The following is a 22706-nucleotide window of genomic DNA, read 5'->3' as shown; positions in this document are numbered from 1 at the left end:
ATAATTTTTTTAAGTTTTGTACATAAATAAGCAAGAGTTTTTTTTGGTTCGTTAAAAAATTTATTGTGGTATTTATGCCACATTGTTAAGTAGTAAATTTACAATATTATAAGTTTTGAAAGAGGTTTGCAATACTTGATATTTATTGCATGGTTGTTAGACAAATTATGACAAGGAAATAGTTTTCGAAGACCCCCAAATATCGAGTCTAGATAGAAATAATAGAATTTGTTTACAATCGAATTCTTGACTCTTTATGACCGAAATTTCTTTTCAAATACCACAAATATCTTAAGGATCTATACAAATAAAACACACGAATCAAATGGGGTTGCAGAATTTTTGATTGTTACAATCGTAAAATCTACTTCCATAAATAAGAAAAAGTCGTTGTGTCGACTTTTCAATAATTGAAAAACGTCGATGGTTGAAAAAGTCGTCCTTAACACCAAGAAGTTGTATAGATTTACTTATTTTAAGAGTAAAATTTTATTCACATGAAAAAAGTAGATTTTAAAAAAATTTTCTAAAAAATATCGTCCAAAAGTTCTCTATAGAAAATAAGGTTTTATCAAACTCAAGAGCAAAATTTAACACCAAAGAATTAAATTATAAATATGTAGTCAAAATTTCTGATGTATTTACATTTTAAAAATAGAATTTTCAAAAATTAACTTTTCATAAAATGATCGAAATGTCGACTTTTAATAATGTCAAAAAGATAAAGAATAGTTAAAAATTACAATTTATTTAGATTTTAAAATTTTTCAAAAAATATCGAAAATTTCACTTTTTATAAAAAGAAAAAAGTCGAAAGGTCGACTTTAAAAAAATCAAAAATACAATTTTAACATCGAAGAGTTAAAATTACCCATTAATTTAGATTGTAAAACTTTTCCAATTTAATTTTCCTAAAATTATAAAAGTCGAACGGTCTACTTATAAAAAACTTAAAAAGATAATTTTAACATTGAAGAGTTATAGTTCTAATTCTTAAGATTTTTAAACGATTCAAAGAATAATTTACTTTTAATAAAATGAAAAAAGTCGTAAGGTTGTCTTTCAAAAAAGTCAAATAGATAATTTTAACACCGAAGTGTAAAAATTTGAAATTTATTTAGATTTTAAAATTAAAAAAAATCGAAAAACTTACTTTTCATAAAATGAAAAAGTCAAAAGGTCGACTTTTAAAAAATTAAAAAATATAACTTTAGTAACGAATTTATTTCGATTTTAAAACTTAAAAAAAAACTAAAATCAAAAAAAATCGGATTGTGGACTTTTAATAAAGTCACAAGATAACATTAACAAAGAAGAGTTAAAAATACCAATTTATTTCGATTTTAAAACTTAAAAAAATCGTAAAACTTATTTTTCATAAAATGAAAAAAGTCAAAATAAATAATAAAATAAAAAAGTTAAATAAATTAAAAAAGATAACTTTAGCAACGTATTTATTTGGATTTTAAAACTTAAAAAAAAGAAAATATTTCCTTTTCCTAAAATCAAAAAAAATCGGATTGTGGACTTTTAATAAAGTCACAAAGATAACATTAACACCGAAGAGGTAAAAGTATCAATTTATTTACATTTTAAAACTTTAAAAAAAAATCTAAAAATTTCCTTTTCTTATAATCAAAAAAACAGAAAGTCGAAAGATCAGCTTTTAAAAAAGTCAAAAATATAATTTTAACATCGAAGAGTTAAAAGTACAAATTTATTTAGATTTTAAAACTTTTCCAAAAAATTTCCTTTACCTAAAATGAAAAAAGTCGAAAGGTTGACTTTCTAAAAAAAAGACAAAAAGATAATTTTAACACCAAAGAGTTAAACTTAAAAGTACCCATTTAATCAGATTTGATTCTTGTCAAAACTTCTAATTAAATTACATTTTAAAAATAGAGTTTTCAAAAACATATCGAAAAATTTACATTCATAAAATGAAAAAAGTCGTCGACTTTTAACCAAGTTAAAAAAAAAAACTTCAAGACGGAACAGTTAATAATTCCAATTTATTTATTTATTGTACCGAAAAATTTATTTTTCATAAAATGAAAAAAGTCAAAAGGTCGACTTTTAAAAAAGTCAAAAAGATAAATTTAACAATGAAGAGTTAAAAGTTCCAACTTATTTAGATTTTAAAACTTTTGAAAAAAATCGAATAATCAACTTTTCATAAAATTAAAAAGTCGAAAGGTCGACTTTTAAAAAAGTCAAAATGATAACTTTTATACAAAAGTTGTAATTTATTTGTATTTTAAAACTTCTCAAAATATATCAAAAAATTTAGTATTCATAAAATGAAAAGGTCGTAATGTCGACTTTTAGAAAAGTCAAAAATTTAATTAACAATGAATAAGTTTCAACTAATTTCGATTTTAAAACTTTCGAAAAAAATCGGATGATAAAGTTTTCATAAAATAAAAAAAAGTCAAAATGATAACTTTTACACAAAAGTTGTAATTTATTTGTATTTTAAAACTTTTCAAAAAATATCAAAAAATTTACTATTCATAAAATGAAAAGGTCGTAAGGTCGACTTTTAAAAAAATCAAAAAGTTAATTAACAATGAATAAGCTTCAACTAATTTCGATTTTAAAACTTTCGAAAAAATCGAATAATAAAATAAAATAAAAAAAGTCGAAAGGACGACTTTTAAAAAATGAAAAAATATAACTTTAGCACTGAAGAGTTAAAAAATCCAATTTATTTAGATTTTCAGACTTTTCCAAAAAATATAGGAAACTTATTTTTCATAAAAATAAAAAAAAACGCGATAGATCGACTTTTAAAAATGTCAATAAGATAACTTTTACACCGAAGAGCTAAAAGTACCCATTTAAACAGATTTGATTCTTGTCGGATTATAGTGGTCCTATACTTTGTTTTTCCATGTAGTTTTTTACTCTAATTTATTGTTTTTCAAAATCTCGTTTTTTGAAACATTCCACCATTCAAGGTCAATCAAAGTTTATTTAATCTTACATTTAAGTTCAATTTCTTTTGTTTTTAACATGATTCTTTAAGATAAAATTAATATTTAAATCGTTTCACAATATTTTCATTCAATTCACTTTTAGCCTTTGGCTAGAACATGACTTAAGTATGTTAAGACAGAAAACAAAATGTATAAAAACTGGACGAGTACTTATGGCCACACCTGTGTTTAAAGTGCGATATATAAATGCTAAATACATAATTTTGGCAAAAATACAAAGAATCTTGTTAACATGTTCACAAGTTTTAATAAAAATATGAATACAAATAAAATATTAATATAAAAATTAGGGCAAATCACAGACTGTCTTAATGATGTCATTTTGCACTCTTCTAGTTCAACGGCATGTAAAGAAGTCCCTTTCATTTAAAGTGCTAGAACTTCAGCCGGCCAAAGAAACTAGTCACGTAACTAGTTCTGCTTTAGTTTTCTTTGTTAACATATTTTTAAGAAAAAAACTTACAACATATTTCCGGTATTTCTCTCAACTCCAATAATTTTAGGACCACAGGCTTTTTGTTAGCTTTTTCCTCTTGAGGTTTCCTTTTAAATTTGTTTAAATACCACAAAAATATTATAAGGAACAGCAAAAAGTTCAAAACCATGCTGTTAATTGTTTATAAATGAAATTATTTTCCAAATTATGATTTAATAGTTCTTCAATTAAATTTTAAACAATTTCTGATTCATTATTCTTTTGTTATTATTATACACTTTTACTTTTTCCCCATTTCGTATACATTTTGAGACTAAATTTAAATTTTGTCTTTATTATATTTTTTTGTTGTTAATAATTTTATTTATTTAAATTCTCTTATCTCAGTTTTGTCTCATTTAAATTGCTTGATATTTGTGGATTGAGTAATGTTTGAAAAATTCTTGTGTCTCTAATCTAAGTGTTTATACTTGTAGAGGTATGAAAATTAAATGGTAACTGAATTAGAGACAATTAAAATAACTCGGTATTTCGTAAAAAAAAATGGTTTTGATAAGGTGTTACTGTTTTTATCTTAATGAGGAGGTTTACAAATGGTATTAATGCCGGTGGAAGTAAACAAAAATAAAAAAACAAATGACAGAGAAAGCTTTTGCCTTGGAAAAGCTGCAAGAAGCTTTAAGCTTTGTAATTTGAATTTTAAAGGTAAATGAAGGTAGTTTTACGGTATAATTAAAATGTGGAACAAAAAAAAGTACCTAAAAGGAAGATTAAGTTAATTTTGTGGACTTTTTTAAAGTTCCCTGTTGGGAAATATATCTCTGTTTTAAATGATCTAGTACTCAACATGTCCACTTGTGCCAAAAAGTATACAATTTATAAATGAATTTGAAACAAATTTGGTAAAAATTAAATTGTGATAAACATAATTTTAAACCAATTTTGTGACTAGTATTTTAAAGTACCCAAAACACAACAAGTTCGTTTGGGTTAATTTTGCGGCTGATCACAGAGTGTCTAAAAAGAGCCAACACAATGATAAAATTAGAGCTCATTTTCATACAAAGTGTTACAACTAGGATATACACAAGATACTAGTTCTGTCTTGATCATTATCCCTGTAGAACAGGGAAAGGCAAAACATGGGCGCCGCGTTTTTCATTTACTCTTCTCTTACGTACTTGTGCACACGCATAGTAGAGAAATAAACAACTTTTAATCAGTCTAGCTTGAGAACTCAAACAAGCAGGTTGTGTATCGTTTTTTTATCGCACAATTTAAGAATCAGCGTTGCCAGTGAAAAAAAAATGTCCCAACTTTTGAAGATGTATGATGAACAATATGAGATTTTACATTTTTAATTGGGGAAAAGAGACAAAAGTTTACTGGCAACACCGATTCGTGGTGAGAGCGGAGAGAGTGTATAACTAATACAATCGTAAAATGCAATAGTATAGGTTGCCTTTCCCTGCTGTAGAACAGTGGTAGGCATAAAGAGATCATAAAAACATTGAAACTAATCTAAGATTCAAAGAAGACTTATCATGGAGACTGAACTATGAATCTAAGAAGACCTTGGAGTGAGGCTAAACAATGAATTTAAAAAGGCATTTGGTTAAAGCTTAGCTAAGACTCTAAACAAACCTAAGATTAAAGCTTATGTAAGAACATAAAAGATCTATGATTGAAGCCAATCTAAAACTCTGAGAAGATCTACGATTGAAGTTAATAAGATGATGTACGATAGAAACTAATCTGAGACTATAAGAAGACTTGCTATTGAAACTAATCTAAGACTATAAGTAGACCTACGATCGAAGCTAATATAAGACTCTAAAAACACCTCCTATTCGAACTTATCTAGGTCTGTAAAAAGACCTACGATTGAAGCTAATCTAAGGCTCTAAGAAGACTGATGATTGAACAAATCTTAGACTCTAAGAAGACCTTCAATTGAAGATAACCTAAGAATCTAAGAAGACTGACGATTGAAACAAATCGTGGACTCTAAGAAGACCTCCAATTGAAGGTAACCTAGGACTATAAGAAGACCTACTATTGAAGCTAATTTAAGACTCTAAGAAGACCTCCAATTGAAACTATACTAAGACTCTAAGAATACCTCTAATTGAAGCTACGCTTAGACTCTAAGAAGACCTCCAACTGAAGCTATTCTAGGACTATAAGAAGACCTCCAATTGAAGGTAACCCAGGACTATAAGAAGACCTACTATTGAAGCTAATTTAAGACTCTAAGAAGACCTACTACTGAAGCTAATCTAAGACTCTAAGAAGACCTCCAATTGAAACTATACTAAGACTCTAAGAAGACCTCTAATTGAAGCTACTCATAGACTCTAAGAAGACCTCCAACTGAAGCTATTCTAGGACTATAAGAAGACCTCCAATTGAAGGTAACCTAGGACTATAAGAAGACCTACTATTGAAGCTAATTTAAGACTCTAAGAAGACCTACTACTGAAGCTAATCTAAGACTCTAAGAAGACCTCCAATTGAAGCTAATCTAAGACCTCTAATTGAAGCTACTCTTACTCTCTAACTGAAGCTATTCTAGGACTATAAGAAGACCTCCAATTTAAGGTAACCTAGGACTATAAGAAGACGTACTATTGAAGCTAATCTAAGACTCTAAGAAGACCTCCAATTGAAGTTACTCTTATACTATAAGAAGACCTCCAACTGAAGCTAACCTAGAACTCTAAGAAGACCTTCTATTGAAGCTATTCTAAGTCTCCAAGAAGACCTCCAATTGAAGCTAATCTTAGGCTCTAAGAAGACCTCCAACTGAAGCTAACCTAGGACTACAAAAGGACTTACTATTGAAGCTAATCTAAGACTCCAAGAAGACATACGATTGAAGCTAATCTAAGACACTAAGATGACCTACAATTGAAGCTAATCTAAGACTCTAAGAAGACCTCCAATTGAAGCTGATCTAGGACTATAGGAAGACCTTCAATTGAATCTAATCTAAGACTCTAAGGAGCTAAGATAAGACTCTACTACCGATGATAATCTAAGACCTACGATTCAAGCTAATATAAGAATCTAAGAAGACATGCGATTGAAGCTAATCAAAGACACTAAGATGACCTACGATTGAAGCTAATCTAAGACTATAAGAAGACCTCCAATTAAAGCTAATCTTAGACTCTAAGAAGACCTCCAACTGAAGCTAATCTTAGACTCTAAGAAGACCTCCAATTGAAGCTAACGTAGGACTATAAAAGGACCTACTATTGAAGCTAATCTAAGACTCCAAGAAGACATACGATTGAAACTAATCTAAGACACTAAGATGACCTACGATTGAAGCTAATCTAAGACTCTAAGAAGACCTCCAATTGAAGCTGATCTAGGACTATAGGAAGACCTTCAATTGAAGCTAATCTAAGACTCTAAGAAGCTAACCTAAGACTCTACTACTGATGATTATCTAAGACTTACGATTCTATTGAAGCTATTCTAAGACTCTAAGAAGACCTCCAATTGAAGCTAATCTTAGACTCTAAGAACACCTCCATTTGAAGCTAATCTTAGACTCTAAGAAGACCTCCAATAGAAGCTAACGTAGGACTCTAAGAAGACATACGATTGAAGCTAATCTAAGACTCTAAGAAGACCTCCAATTGATGCTAATCTAAGACTCTAAGAAGACCTTCAATTGAAGCTGATCTAGGACTATAGGAAGACCTTCAATTGAAGCTAATATAAGACTCTAAGAAGACCTCCATTGAAGCTAAAATAGGACTCTAAACGCAGACTCTAAGCAGACTTACGATTGAAACTAATCTGAGACTCGAAGAAGACCTATTATTGAATATATTCTAAGACTCCAAGATTGAAGTTGAACTAAGATTCCCTTTCTGTTTTAATCTAATCTAATGAAGCTGTACTAGAACTCCTAGAAAACATATGATTAAAGCCAAATCATGATTAAAAAAAACCTACTCTAATAACTTTCCACTTTCACTTCCTTTTTATATTGTAATTTGAGCAGTTGTCTATAGTGATTTGTATATCCTATTTCATAATTCTTATGAACTTCTTTGTTTACAGGCAAATAACCGATCATTCAGCGCATTTTGGCTATGAATGCCGACCACAGCTTTAGGTTAAGCATGTTTCTTTGTATATATTGCACATTTTAACCTCACACCCAAATAAAGTTATGTTTCACACCCTGGAAACATAACTTTTTGAACTCAATACATTTTCAACATTTCTCAAAACCCACAAAACTACGCTCGATTAAGAAATCAACACACAATTGATTGATTGTCTGTAGTTTTAGAAAAATGCAATACATTGAATAAACAAACAAATACTGTTTTTAGATCCTGCATTTAAAACTTAATTAACCCGATATGAGCACTCACTCTCAGCTCCCTTTATGGCACATTATCAAACATTTACTGTTTGCTGTTTGCCAAAAAGCCTCAAACAACAGCAGCAAATTAATAAATTAATTTCATTTTCGTATTTTTCATGTTGTTACATGTCACGCAAACAATTTTGTCATATAAAACACTTTTTTTGTCTGCCATCCTATCGCCCCAAGCAAATTGCAACATTAAATAATGTTCACAATCAAAAAAACCAAAAAAAAAACATAAACCTCCCTCTACAACGCACCTCTTGTGGGCTTTGAAAGCTGATCACATGTCTCAAGAAAACATAAAATTAAAAAATTAAAAAAAAAAAAAACTTCAGATATCGCTGCAAAAATTTAAAAACTCAAACAAACGTTCTGTGTAAAAACTGAAGTCGTGTTATGAATTTTAATGATCATACAAAACGACTTAATGCAATCATCAGACAAACAGTCGGAGTGCTTTTTTCGCTGCACAGCAGTCAGTCAGTACTTTTATGCATTTTAGTACTTTTTTTTTGTTGGTTTTTCTTTGCAGGGGTACTAATGTTTGTGTATGAGTTTGATTTAAGTTACAATTTTAGACAAAATTTTTAGCTTCATTAGTGACGTTTATTAAATAAACTGCCAATAAATGTGAATATAATTTAGTGGCCGTTTACATGTGTTTTAATGCATTTTGCTGTGTGCGTGTTTTGGTTCATTGGTAAAAAAACGAAAAAGTTTTCGAATGAAAAAATACATTAAATATATGTATTTATGATTGACATTATGGCTTTTTGAAAACAGTTAACAAAAAAAAAACTGAATTCCAGCTGCTTTTACAGTAGAGAATACATTAAATGTGTTAATTTTTATTTTATTTTCGGTCGTTTTTTTTTACTTGATTCATTCCATAACGCCAGACACGCATGCGCCCACTACTTCAGAGATGTTGTTTGTTGTGTTTTTTTTTTTCAAAATGTTGTAATGCATTCGATGACGCCTACACAATCATAATTTAACGAGAACGAAACGTTTAATGGAGATTCCTGTCTAAAGCTAAAAGAGAAGTATGTTGAATGTGGTAGAGGATTTGTAACAAGTTTCAGTTTTAGGAAATTGGGAATTTTTGGCCCAAAAAACCTGTAAATGTTGACTTTAAAATGCCGACTATGTCAAACCAAACATTGTCGTGTCATGCTGTCATGCTCGACATGACATTTCTGGATACAACTCAAGATACTGTAGCATCTTTTTCATATCATTCTATTAAGTTTTTTTTAACAATATTCTAAAATTACATCTTCGTAAAAAGTTTTTATCAAAGTCAGAAAGGTAACGAACTGTAAAGGGTATATTTTAATACCGATAGAACTTACGAAAGGGTTAACTGTCAAATTAACTGTCACTTTATGACGTTTATGATTAGTATACTCCGGAAAATCTTCATGAATATTTTGAAGAACGCTACCAAACTATCCAAATTTATTTTGAAAATCAGTCATGGAATCGCGCAACTTATAGCCGACTGTTTTATCGCGAAATTGTCTTCAGCTGTCTTTAGTATAAAGCCACTGTATTTAGTATAAAGCTACTGCCTTTAGTATAAAGAGACTTGTCTTTAGTATAAAGTTACAGCCTTTAGTATAAAGATACTGTCTTTAGTATAAAGACACTGCCTTTTAGTATAAAACCACTATATTAAGTATAAAGCTATTGTCTTTAGTATAAAGAGACTTGTCTTTAGTATAAAGTTACTGTCTTTAGTATAAAGATACTGTCTTTAGTATAAAGCTACTGTCTTTAGTATAAAGACACTGCCTTTTAGTATAAAACCACTATATTAAGTATAAAGCTATTGTCTTTAGTATAAAGATACTGTCTTTAGTATAAAGCTACTGTCCTTAGTATAAAGAAACTTCCTTTAGTATAAAGCTACTGTCTTTAGCATAAAAAGACTGTCTTTAGTATAAAGCAACTGTCTTTAGTATAAAGCTGCTGTCTTTAGTATAAATCTACTGTATTTAGTATAAAGCTACTGTCTTTGGCATAGAGCTGAAGCATAAAGACACTGGCCTTAGTATAAAGCTACTTTCTTTAATATAAAGCTACTGTCATTAGTATAAAGCTACTGTCTTTAGTATAAAGCTACTGTCTTTAGTATAAAGCTACTGTCTTTAGTATAAAGCTACAGTCTTTAGCATAAAAACACTGTCTTTAGTATAAAGCAACTGTCTTCAGTATAAAGCTACTGTCTTTAGTATAAAGCTACTGTCTTTAGTACAAAGCTACAGTCTTTAGCATAAAAACACTGTCTTTAGTATAAAGCAACTGTCTTCAGTATAAAGCTACTGTCTTTAGTATAAAGCTACTGTCTTTACCATAAAAACACTGTCTTTAGTATAAAGCAACTGTCTTAGTATAAAGCTACTGTCTTTAGCATAAAAACACTGCCTTTATTATAAAGCTACTGTTAATGTCCTTAAGTTTGTCTTACAATAGGGACACTTACAGTTCGTTTCAAACCCTCATTTATAATAATACCCATAACTACTGTTTGTTTTTATTTAGTAGTCAGTTGTCGTCTCAATTTGGTACATGTTTTACATTGCAGTCAAAGTGATTAAATTATGATGGACATAAATGAATTAATAATTACAAATTTGTTTTAAACATTTAAGCAAAAGAGGAAATTTCAGGTTTTTTTTTTTGCCCCTACTAACTTACATGTTCCAAAATAATAAATTAAATTTTTAAACGTTTTTTTAAAAAAAAGAACACAAGTTAGCTGGTATTATTATGTGTAATGTTACACTTAAATGCTAAAAAAGAAAAATCCTACATTTTATTTAATTTATGATTTCTGATCTAAAAGTAGTAAGTGATATTGCTTTGGAGTAAAGTTTAAGTAAGAAAAATGAACACAAAAAGTAGGTCAAATGTAACACGTTGTTATTTTCAACACTCCCACATTATTGCCAAGACAGACAGACAGATAGACAGCGGCAGCCTATAAGACAGCTACTGACAGTTAGTTGTTGAGTCTTAGAATAACCAGAAATATATAGTTTTTTTGCAAGACATGTAACTTTTGAATTGAATGGAAACGAGTTTAGTTGACACCCACATTGCAACAGTCAATTATTTATGTCAATATTTTATTTTTTTGCTCTTTTTATAGGGAAAATAAGAAAAATGAAGCCAATTGTGACAATTAAACATTGGTATGTGCAAATATTCTTAGGAACAAGATTAATATTAGGGAATTTTAGGAAATTAATTAAATTAAGGAAAATGTTGTAATGATTACAACTGTCTTTATACTAAAAGACATTATAACTTAGTATAAAGCTACTGAATTTAGTACTGTCTTTAGTATAAAGACACTGGTCTTTAGTATAAAGACACTGGTCTTTAGTATAAAGACACTGGTCTTTAGTATAAAGACACTGGTCTTTAGTATAAAGACACTGGTCTTTAGTATAAAGACACTGGTCTTTAGTATAAAGCTACTGTCTATAGTATAAAGCTACTGTCTTTAGTATAAAGCAACTGTCTTTAGTATAAAGCTACTGTCTTTAGTATAAAGCTATTGTCTTTAGTATAAAGCTACTGTCTTTAGAATAAATTTACTGTATTTAGTATAAAGTTACGGTCTTTAGTATAAATATACTGTCTTTAGAATAAAGCTACTGTCTTTAGTATAAGCTACGGTCTTTAGTATAAATTTACTGTATTTAGTATAAAGTTACGGTCTTTAGTATAAATATTCTGTCTTTAGAATAAATCTACTGTCTTTAGTATAAGGCTACTTACTGTCTTTAGAATAAATTTACTGTCTTTAGTATAAAGCTACGGTCTTTAGTATAAATTTACTGTCTTTAGTATAAAGCTGCGGTCTGAAGTATAAATATACTGTTTTTAATATAAAGCTAGTGTCTTTAGTATAAGGCTAATGTCTTTATAATAAATTTACTGTCTTTAGTATAAAGCTACGTTCTTTAGTATAAATATACTGTCTTTAGTATAAATATACTGTCTTTAGTATAAAGACACTGGTCTTTAGTATAAAGGCACTGGTCTTTAGTATAAAGACACTGTTCTTTAGTATAAAGACACTGTTCTTTAGTATAAAGACACTGTTCTTTAGTATAAAGACACTGTTCTATAGTATAAAGACACTGTCTTTAGTATAAAGACACTGTCTTTAGTATAAAGACACTGTCTTTAGTATAAAGACACTGTCTTTAGTATAAAGACACTGTCTTTAGTATAAAGACACTGTCTTTAGTATAAAGACACTGTCTTTAGTATAAAAACACTGTCTTTAGTATAAAGACACTGTCTTTAGTATAAAGACACTGTCTTTAGTATAAAGACACTGTCTTTAGTATAAAGACACTGTCTTTAGTATAAAGACACTGTCTTTAGTAAAAAGACACTGTCTTTAGTATAAAGACACTGTCTTTAGTATAAAGACACTGTCTTTAGTATAAAGACACTGTCTTTAGTATAAAGACACTGTCTTTAGTATAAAGACACTGTCTTTAGTATAAAGACACTGTCTTTAGTATAAAGACACTGTCTTTAGTATAAAGACACTGTCTTTAGTATAAAGACACTGTCTTTAGTATAAAGACACTGTCTTTAGTATAAAGACACTGTCTTTAGTATAAAGACACTGTCTTTAGTATAAAGACACTGTCTTTAGTATAAAGACACTGTCTTTAGTATAAAGTTACTCTCTTTAGTATAATGCTACTCTCTTTAGTATAAAGCTACTGTATTTAGTATAAAGTTATTGTTTTTAGTATAAAGCTACTGTCTTCTTTAGTATAAATCTACTGCCTTTAATATAAAGCTACTGTCTTTAGTATAAAGCTACTGTCTTTAGTATAAAGCTACTGTCTTCTTTAGTATAAAGCTACTGTCTTCTTTAGTATAAATCTACTGTCTTTAGTATAAATCTACTGTCTTTAGTATAAAGTTACTGTCTTTAGTATAAAGTTACTGTCTTTAGTATAAAGCTACTGTCATTAGTATAAAGCTACTGTCTTTAGTATAAAAGTACAAAAATTCCAATGGTTGCATCAATTTATTCTAACAAATTATCTTAAGTTTACCTCTTAAGTTTTTCTTTTTTAACAATTTCATAATTTTTCATCTACATTTTCATAGAGTTTTAAAAGCTGTAAACTTAGTTTTAGTTCGTTCAATCAACTTTTGTTAAATAAATTATTTCATTCATATATATTTTGTTTAATTAACTGTAATTTTAGCTTGATAAATTTAACTAACTTTTGGCCAACACAACTTGTCTTAGTTGGAAAGAAAAAAAGCGAGTCAATTTAAACAACAAAATACAGCTTATTTTGCTGATAATTGAACGGATATGGGTGTTGTCTTGTGGGCGGTTTTAATAAACGCTTAAATCTGGTATTTAATATTGAATCGAATTATTTATAAACAATTTTTATTTTATTTTAATTTTCGCTTGAACACTTAAGTTGACAGTTTTGTGTTTGAAATTTATGTTAAAAGACCGGAATTTGCTGTTATTTATTTTTCCTATTTTTGGCAAGCAGCAGTTAGAGATTAAAACATTTTATTACATGATTTTTTAAAGATTTGAACGGGTTTTAATATGATTTATGGCTTGTGTATCAAAGTTTTTATAAGAAATGATTTATGGGTGTAAGCATTTCTTAAAGTTAATTGTCAATTGATTTGAGATGAAATTATTTGGGCACCAAATTTGATTTTTAAAATTATCAGGAATTAGTTTGTAAGAAAGTTTTTCTCTTCTGTGAAGTCTTTAATATAATTTTCCATTTCATTTAAAAAGATTACATGATTTCATTTGTATATTTTCTCTATTGCCATGTAACCTTGATATTACCATTTTCATAATAAAGTTTCATTTTCTGATTTTCTCATACAATTAATAAATAAATACATATTTTCTTTCACTTTTCATTTCATTAATGAACCAAACTGCATTTATTTTTGCAATAAAAACTATTACGAATTTCTCTTGTTTTTAAATACCCAAAGACCATATAAATAACATCAACTAAAAATGTTTGTTTTTCTGTAAAAAAAAAACATTTTTTTTTTACATTTTTAAACAAATAAGTCCAAGAAAAAGTTGTTGGCCAACTGACGGTTTGTTGTCCAGCAAAATCGATGAATGAATGAAGTCTGAATGCGAATGGATGTCTAAGCAGGCAATAAACCTGTCCAAACAGACAGTAACACAACTAAACAAGAAAAATATTGTTCATTTAAAAAAAATACCACAACTACTTTTTAATGAACACCCACGTACATAATTACAAATAACATTATGATGATGAACATTCAAATACTTAAGTATTTCAAATCTATTTAGTTAAACGCTTAATTTTCTTTTTTATTTCTTTAACGATACCTTCTTAAAAAACCCAATACTATAAAAAAACAGTTTAAATTAATTACATTATTGTATGTGTTATGATTTATTAACGTTTAAATTGTATGAATTTAAAATAAATATTAATAAAATCTCAGGGCCAGGGTCATTTTAAAGGTAAGAAAACAAACGAAAAATATAAATACAAGAAAACAACTACCCACTTTGCCAAACGATATGGTTAATTATTTATTTAATTTATTATATCACATTTAATAAATAAATATGTATATTTGTTAATAAATTGTTAATATTTGAACGGACTTAACAAACATATGGGCAATTACATGTCATAGTACGTGACATTTGTACGTCTATAGAGTGGAATATTTTTTGCAAATATAAGAATATAGGAAAAATAATTTGGTCTTTATGTTCCATTTAGAGAGTAGTTTATTTAAAAAAACTAATACGAACTTACGAAACATTGTTGTCTAAAATATCGAGCGAAATAAGGGTATACGTACGTGACATAAAATGGAAAATTTCCGAATAATGAAAGGTGTTATGTTTTCTTTTAATTTCTTAAAAGAAAACAAAATATTTTTCCTTTACAATCCCTTATATTTAAATAAAAATAATCTTTGGATGATTTTATAATAAATAATATTTAATATCGTACGTGACAGATTTTTCTTTTATAGTAAAACCATATAAAAAAACTGAAAAAAATAAATAGCAAATATATATTCGGTTTCAATAAACAATTTGATAATAGCAAAAAACCAATCAGAGTCAAATTCATTTCATACTACATGCTATGGGGAGCTTAGTTTTCACGTGAAATTGCCCATATGGCTATTTAGAAATATTAGTAACTTACCATTGCTTTCAGAAAAGGCTCTTTGTGAGCGTAATACTAAAGACCTGCAAAGAGAAAACAAAGAAATTTATTAATAAAAATATTCAATTTATATATTAAACTAAATTTATAAATAAATGAATGTTCAAATACTTTTTTCAAATAAGTTTTTTAGGACATGACTATACAGATTAACATTATTGTTGAGACTACTACATACCGTTTGCATTACTTGGAAATAGTTTAGTAATGGGTGGCTTCATGTACATATATTAAACACTTGACATTCTATTTATGGATTATGAGTGAATGAGAATATATTCAAGGTGGTAATCATGGAGAAAATATACATAGAGCGGGAACTCTCCTGTCAAAGACCTAACTCAGTTATCAAAAACCTAAGTGATGGGAATGTATTAGTAAAAAAAGCAAAAAATTTAATAATAAAGTAAAAATTTTTTTGAAGCCCCTTATAAAAAAGTTCTCGAATCCGTCACGAATCTAAAAATTAAGCTTTTCTTCGAAGCTTTTAAGAAAAAACGAGTAAGAGAGCTATATTCGGCTGTGCCGAATCTTATATACCCTTCACCAAATTATACTTTAAAATACAAATTTTAAATACTTTTAAGTAAACAAAATATACATTTTTTTTAAAAACTTTTTTTTCAATTTTTTTTTTTTAATTTTTTTAAAAAAATAGTTTTAAAATTTATTAGTAAAAAAATTTATGACAAAAAAATTTTTGTGATAAAAAAAAATTCGGGTTAAAAAAAATATTTTTCCCGAATTTGACCCATTGTAGGTCCAAAGTATTGTAGGTCTATATTACTTTGAAATATCTGTCATTAGATATCCATATTGTCTATATTAATGTCTTAGTAATCAAAAATAGGCCAAAAATCGAGGTTATCCCTTATATATCAGCCGTTAGTTGGATTTTCTCGATTTTAAACAGCAACCGAGGCGGGAGAATTCCCAATATATTGATGTATGAATCATCTATGTAAGTTAAGTTATAAATTTCAACATACATACGGACATGGCTACTTCGCTATCTATAACGATCCAGAATATATATACTTTGTAGGGTCGCAAATGAAAAATGTAGAAATTACAAACGGATTGATACCCTTGCCCAGGCGTGGATCCAGGTCAACATTTGGGGAGGGGAAATTAAAATTTGTTCTACATTTTTATTTTTATTCCTTTTTTATATGAAAACTTTTCGGTTTTGGTGGGGGAATTTTCTATTTCACCCCCTTTGGATCCGCGCCTGCCCATGCATATCATGATGAAGGGTAAAAAATGTTTGCCATAAAATGTTTGGTGAATGTGTTTTATTGGTTTCAACGTGCGAGGGATGGTTTGTGCGGTTCAGAAATGGTGATTATGACACGGCCAGCCAAAAAAGTTAGAAGACCAAGAATTGAAAGCATTACTCCATGAGCTTGATCTCAAAAGCAAATAAATTGGATATCATACGAATAGAAGCCGGGATACCTTGAAATACGATTTTGCATGGCCGAAAGGATGTTTGAACACTATAATAGAAAATCATTTTTGTACCCAATCCTTATTTGCGATCAATATCGTACTTGAAGACCGACCAACCAGCCGAACCGACACCAAAGTCAAATATCCATGGCACTAAAGTAATTTCCTGTAATTCGTGGAAGTAAAAGGGTCCTATATATTATGAGCTAATGATTCGTTTAAAGTGAGCGTAGGCCAAAAACGCCCAGAATATGCGACCAGACATGAAACCATAATATTCCATCATGACAATGCTAGGCTACCTGTTGAAACTATTTAGAATGAAGTGATTGGGAAGTTTTGCCTCATCAGCTTCATAGTCCATAGCATGACCCATCCGACTACTATTTGTTTCGATCGATGCAGAACGCTCTCTCTGGGATACGCTTCACTTTGGAACAGAGTATCCTTTATAGGCTTGATTCATTCTAGGCTTCAAAAGATGAGTAGTTATTTTGGCTCGGAATTCATATGTGGCCAGAGAGATGGGAAAAGGTCATAGCTAACAATGGCTAATACTTTGAATAAATTTATAGTGTACAAATGTTTTAAAATAAAAGCTAAATTTTAAGTCGCACACCCAATAAAACCAATTAAAATTTAGTTTTGTATTTCTTTATATTCATTGAATCATAATAATATTATGATTTCATGGGGTCATAATATGATAACTTTGGATCATAGTACAATGACTTCAGAACATATTCACCCTTATCGTGGTTGGCGTAAACGTCTTACGCCTACGACTGTTTCGTACTAGATTAAATATAAAATGCAAACTGTTTCTTTAATTTAGTACGGAACTGTCGCAGGCGTATGAAGTTTACGCCAACCACGATAAGGGGGATTATGATTATATACACATAATAAAGATATTACCACAATATTTGTTCATAATAAGATATTTTATCATATTTATAATTATCATAATATGTTTGGACTACAATCATAAAACTTATGTGTTTTTCATGATTTTAAAAGATCAGGGTTATTTGGACCCCAAGTGCTTTTAAGGGTTAATTTCCATATTTGTGCTATTATTGTAAATACTAGACTTCATTTTATATTTTTCTTAAGTTTCATCAAAATCGACCCAAAAATATATAATACTAGCATGCAACCCGCTACTTCGTTAGCGAAAAAATGTGGAAATAACAAAACAACTACGTAAATTATTTTAAAATGTTTATTATAGAAATTTTAATTATTGCGTAAAGTAAATACACCTTACAATTGTTTGTAGTCCATGATATTTTGAAGTATTAAAGCATCTCAAAACTGCTTGCGTAATTGAAAATTCATAATAATAATTGCAAATATTAATAGTAGATAGATAAAGATATACTAATTTAATAATGTGTGTGAAGTTAAATTTCGAAATTTATAACCCTAGACACAAACCAGTTGAGTTAACAGAGTTATGTTTAAAAGTTTACATGACACCGTTAAACATTGTAAATCAAGGAAAGTGTATTCAAAATGGAATAATAACCACACGGTTGAACCTAATGTACCACTAATGATTGAAACGGGAACTAATCTCCCGTTTTTTCCAAAAACTAAGTCAAATCATAAATGTCAAACATAGTTTTATACTTTTGCGGAATTTTTAAAATTTAATTATTATGGATGGACGAATCTAAATTCATGGAAAACGGGAGAAGATGGGCAGATGGAACTTGCTGGAAGGTGTTTTTCTATCATAACCCATGGTCATAACCCTTAACAGTGCGAGTTTTGATAGAGAAATTAAAATTTTTCGGAAATTTAAATTTCTTGGGAGGATGATCTAAATTTCTTGGAAATGGGAGAAGATGGGCGGAGGAATCTTGCTGGAATATTTAGGTAGGGTGTTGGTCTATCATGGTCCGTGGTCATAACCTTTAACAGTGCGAGTTCTGCTAGAGAAATTTAAATTTTTCGAAAATTTAATTTTTTTTGAGGATGATTCTAAATTCTTTTATAACGGGAGAAGATGGGCAGAAGGAACTTGCTTGAATTTATAGCCAAGGTGTCTTTCTATCATAACCCATGGTCATAACCCTTAACAGTGCAAGTTTTGGGAGGAAGAATTTAAATTTTTTGGAAATGGTAGAAGATGGGCGGATGAATCTTGCTGGAATATTTAGGTAGGGTGTTGGTTTATCATGGTCCGTGGCATAACCGTTAACAGTGCGAGTTCTGATAAAGAAATTTAAATGTTTCGAAAATTTAAATTTTTTGGAGGATGAATCTAAAATCCTGTATAACGGGAGAAGATGGGAAAATTAAATTTTTCGAGAATTAAAATGTTTTTGGAGGATGAATCTAAATTTGTTGGAAATGGGAGAAGATAGGTGGAATGAACTTGCTGGTATTTATAGATAAACTGTCCCACTATGATAATCTGTGGTCATAATATTTAACAGAGCGAGTTTTGATAATAATTTTTTAATTTTGACCAAAATCAAAATTTAATATACTTGGGAGGCTGAATCCGAATTCTAGGAAAACGGGAAAAGATGGGCGGATGGAACATGATGGAATTTATAGATAGGCTGTTAGTCTACCATCGTCCATGGTCATAACCTTTAACAGTGCGAGTTCAGAGAAATTAAATTTTTACGAAAATTTAATTTGGAGAATGAATCTAAATTTCTTGGAAATGGGAGAAGATTGGCAGATGAATCTTGTGGGATTCTGCATTTATTCTATAATTCAAAAATATATTTGAAAAAGCACAAAATATTTTTCTGATCTTCTTAGGAAAATTAATTTCAACTAACAGTCGTACATACACTCAGATGGACAAATAAGTGTTCACCAATTACCAATAAATATTCTTACTTTAATCATATATGTATATTTACAACTGTCTCAATTTACATCCATTGTTTAAGCCAAAATAAAAATTACAGCCAGAAGATAGATAATAAATAGTAGTAGTAATTGGTTTTTAAGTCTCATAGAAACTCACATTCTAACTTTTAGAATTTTCTATGTTTATGAAAATCAAAAATACTATTAAATAACTGTTAGTTCAAACGTCATTTCGGAAATGCTAAATCGCTTTTCAAGGTATCTCGTCTTCGATTCGTATGGTACCCAATTTGCCTTTTTTTTTGACAAATCCTGCTGCTTGCAAACGTTTTGCTTCTTGAGTATCTCCCTATGATATTGCAAGCTCATGTTGAGTTTGACAACAACATTCACGGATTAATGCCTCCAAATCTTGGTCTTCAAATTGTTTGGTTGTCCTGGGCCTTCCGTTTCAAAATCATCACTTCTGAACATGCACCATCTCTTGCACGTTGAAACCGATGGAACACGTTCACCATAAGCTTTGGTGATCTATGTGTACTTCTGCGGCACGTTTTTCAAATGAAAGAAGTAAAGCAAAACTTTCCACATATGACGCTTTGTTGGCACAAAATTCGACAAAAAAAACTTTGTTGTTTACACATAATGTTCAATAACTAAGCGAGGATGAATGACAGATATATACCCTTTAGAGTGATATAAAAGTTATTAAAAATTAAAAAAGGGGTTCAAAAGATACGCCACCTATAGCAAATCCCACATTTTTGAGTCATATACCCAATAGTTGAAATCAAATTTCAGTAAAAATATTTTTTTAAACACACTTTCAACATATTTGGGGTATTCAAACGGTCTGATTGTCCTAATATATTATGATAGTTTAAACAAATTGTTGTTGTGCTTCAAAAAAAGTGTTATTTTATGACAAAACAATGAACATAGTTCAAAAAGTCTTATTAGTTTAGAACATTATTGTTTGAAACACAACAAAAATTGTTTAAACTATCATAATATATTAGGACATTATGACAATAAGGACATTATGACAATATGACCTAATAGCATATCATTTTTTAAAATTTTAAAAATTGTGGTGTGAATGTATGTACATATACATTTTATTTACACGATAAAAACGTAATAAAACTTAATGAAGATTAATATATATATATGGAATATGAAATTAAAAAACTTACATTTCTAAGTAACGTAGAATTTTTTCTTTTAATTGAATTTATAAAATTTGAGCACTTATTATTACACAACTATTTTTTTTCAAATGAGTTGACGGTTATATGTAAATAGTGTTGTCTATTCATCGAAATAAAAATATTTAAATAAATGTTTGTGTAAACGATTTTATTTAAGCGAAAATTTATTTGTTATTATCTAAAAAAATGTTTTTTTTTATAAAGCGTGCAATTTGTATGAAGAATACTGGTAATAAGGTTTTAAACTTGAATTTTTTTCATACAAAATTTGTTCAACGTTTGGAAGCGTAAGCAATTTGTATGAAGAATACTGGGAAAAAAGTTTAAAACTTATTTCCATAGAATTTTATTTTAACGTTTGTCGTTGCGTTTTATAAAATGAGGCCCTAAATTTGTTTTATAATCTTTTGATAAATTGAATATGAATAAGGTTTTAATCATAGAGACACATATTGCGTAAATTCTGTTTTTTAAATTTATAAAAAGTTTCTAATACTACATTTGAGTGAGATATAAGTTGATTTTATAAACTTGATAAATAGAGTATAAATAATGATTTACTCATAGATACACAAAGTGCTTTACATTTTAATTTTTTTAGGGTCTAATTTTATAAAACGAAACGACAAACGTTAAAATAAAATTCTATGGAAATAAGTTTTAAACTTTTTTCCCAGTATTCTTCATACAAATTGCTTACGCTTCCAAACGTTTTGTTTTATAAAATGAGGACCTTAATTTACTGAAATTGTTATTAAATTTTGCGAGAACAAAATTCTTATTTTAGCGAATAGGAATAAACACGTGATTTTTTTTTGAGAAATGCTTTAATGAATATATTTTTATGAATATTTTTTGTTTTGTTTCACATTTCAACAAAATAATTTGTTTTGTAGTTTTTTATCAAATAAAACTATAACATTTCAAATAGCATTAAACCAACTATATTTACAACACTGTTATTAATATTTTCCCTCATAAATTCCCATATACATTTCATATAACTGTATGTTGAATAAATTTTAAATTTATTGAATAAGGTGAAAATAATAATTTTTACAAAAAAGGTTAAGGTTTGTGTCTGTACTATTGGAATTTTCAACACCATTAGAATTCAACTAATGGTGAATAGGGTGAAAAACTATATATTTTAAAATAAAATTAGTATTCTAAACATGAAAATAAACATTCTGGTGTAGGCTAAGGGTTTAGACTACTGAACTGTAGCCGAACTACATCGGTTCGAATCTCAGTGGTGGCAAAACAATTTTATTTAAAAAAAAAATAAAACTACTTGAATAGAATAGTAGAAATGAATTTCAAAAAAGTACCAATATAAGTGTACTGAAATTTGGCCCTTTTTACCCATTTGTATTTGACTTCCGAATAGCATGTTGTGGATTCTTTTTTGTGTGGTTGGAAGAATATTTTATCTTTTTTTATTTTTAAATTGAATAAATAATATCAAATCTCCGTTTTTATCCCGTTTTTTGTCCCCCGTGAAGAAATAATTTTCAAAAAAGTACCTAGTAATACGTAATATTTGAAAATAATAGTTCATGGAATTGTTAGTGAGAAAATACATTTTGATAAAAAAGTACCAAAAAAGAAAACAATTTTGAGGCCTTAGGAATTCGAATTTCAAAAAAGTACCAAAAAGATTTCTAGTTTTTATTGATCTGAGCCAGATACATTCAATATAATATTTCTATGTTTATTTATGTAGGAGATATACATGTTAACAGAGGGTTCTACGGGGACTATTTTTACCCCATATGGCCACTTGAATTTTGAATTTCAAAAAAGTACCAAACACCTGTCGGCTCTTTTTTTGATTACAGGCGGACGCATTTAAAATATTATTTCTAAGTTTATTTGTTTTGGAGATATAGAGGTACAGGTTTTACCCGTTTTTGCCCCATTTGTCCCCCTTAACGACCGAATTTCCAAAAATCCCTTCTTAGTGGATCTACATATTGTAAAAGGAACCCATTACCCGAATTTCAAGTTTCTAGCTTTAGCGGTTTGGGCTGTGCGATGATGAATGAATCAGTCAGTCAGTCAGTCAGTCACGTTACTCTTTTATATATATAGATTTGG

General features: G+C 28.8%; 1 protein-coding gene across 3 annotated transcripts in view; it reads right to left on the bottom strand.

Annotated features, from left to right (window-relative positions):
* Kank (kank) overlaps window positions 1–22706 on the bottom strand; it is a 127909-nt gene that overhangs the window by 37391 nt on the left and 67812 nt on the right. For 2 of the 3 annotated variants that reach the window (XM_065514032.1, XM_065514030.1), the window contains one exon: window positions 15085–15128. In XM_065514032.1, coding sequence (XP_065370104.1) covers window positions 15085–15128 — 44 coding nt within the window. Of the gene's footprint in view, window positions 1–3462; window positions 3620–15084; window positions 15129–22706 lie in introns of those variants that run through there. The other variant, XM_065514031.1, reaches the window with a different exon arrangement.

The sequence above is a fragment of the Calliphora vicina genome, chromosome 5 (genome assembly GCF_958450345.1).
Source record: "Calliphora vicina chromosome 5, idCalVici1.1, whole genome shotgun sequence".
NCBI lineage: Eukaryota > Metazoa > Arthropoda > Insecta > Diptera > Calliphoridae > Calliphora > Calliphora vicina.
This window is presented reverse-complemented; position numbering and strand designations above follow the sequence as displayed.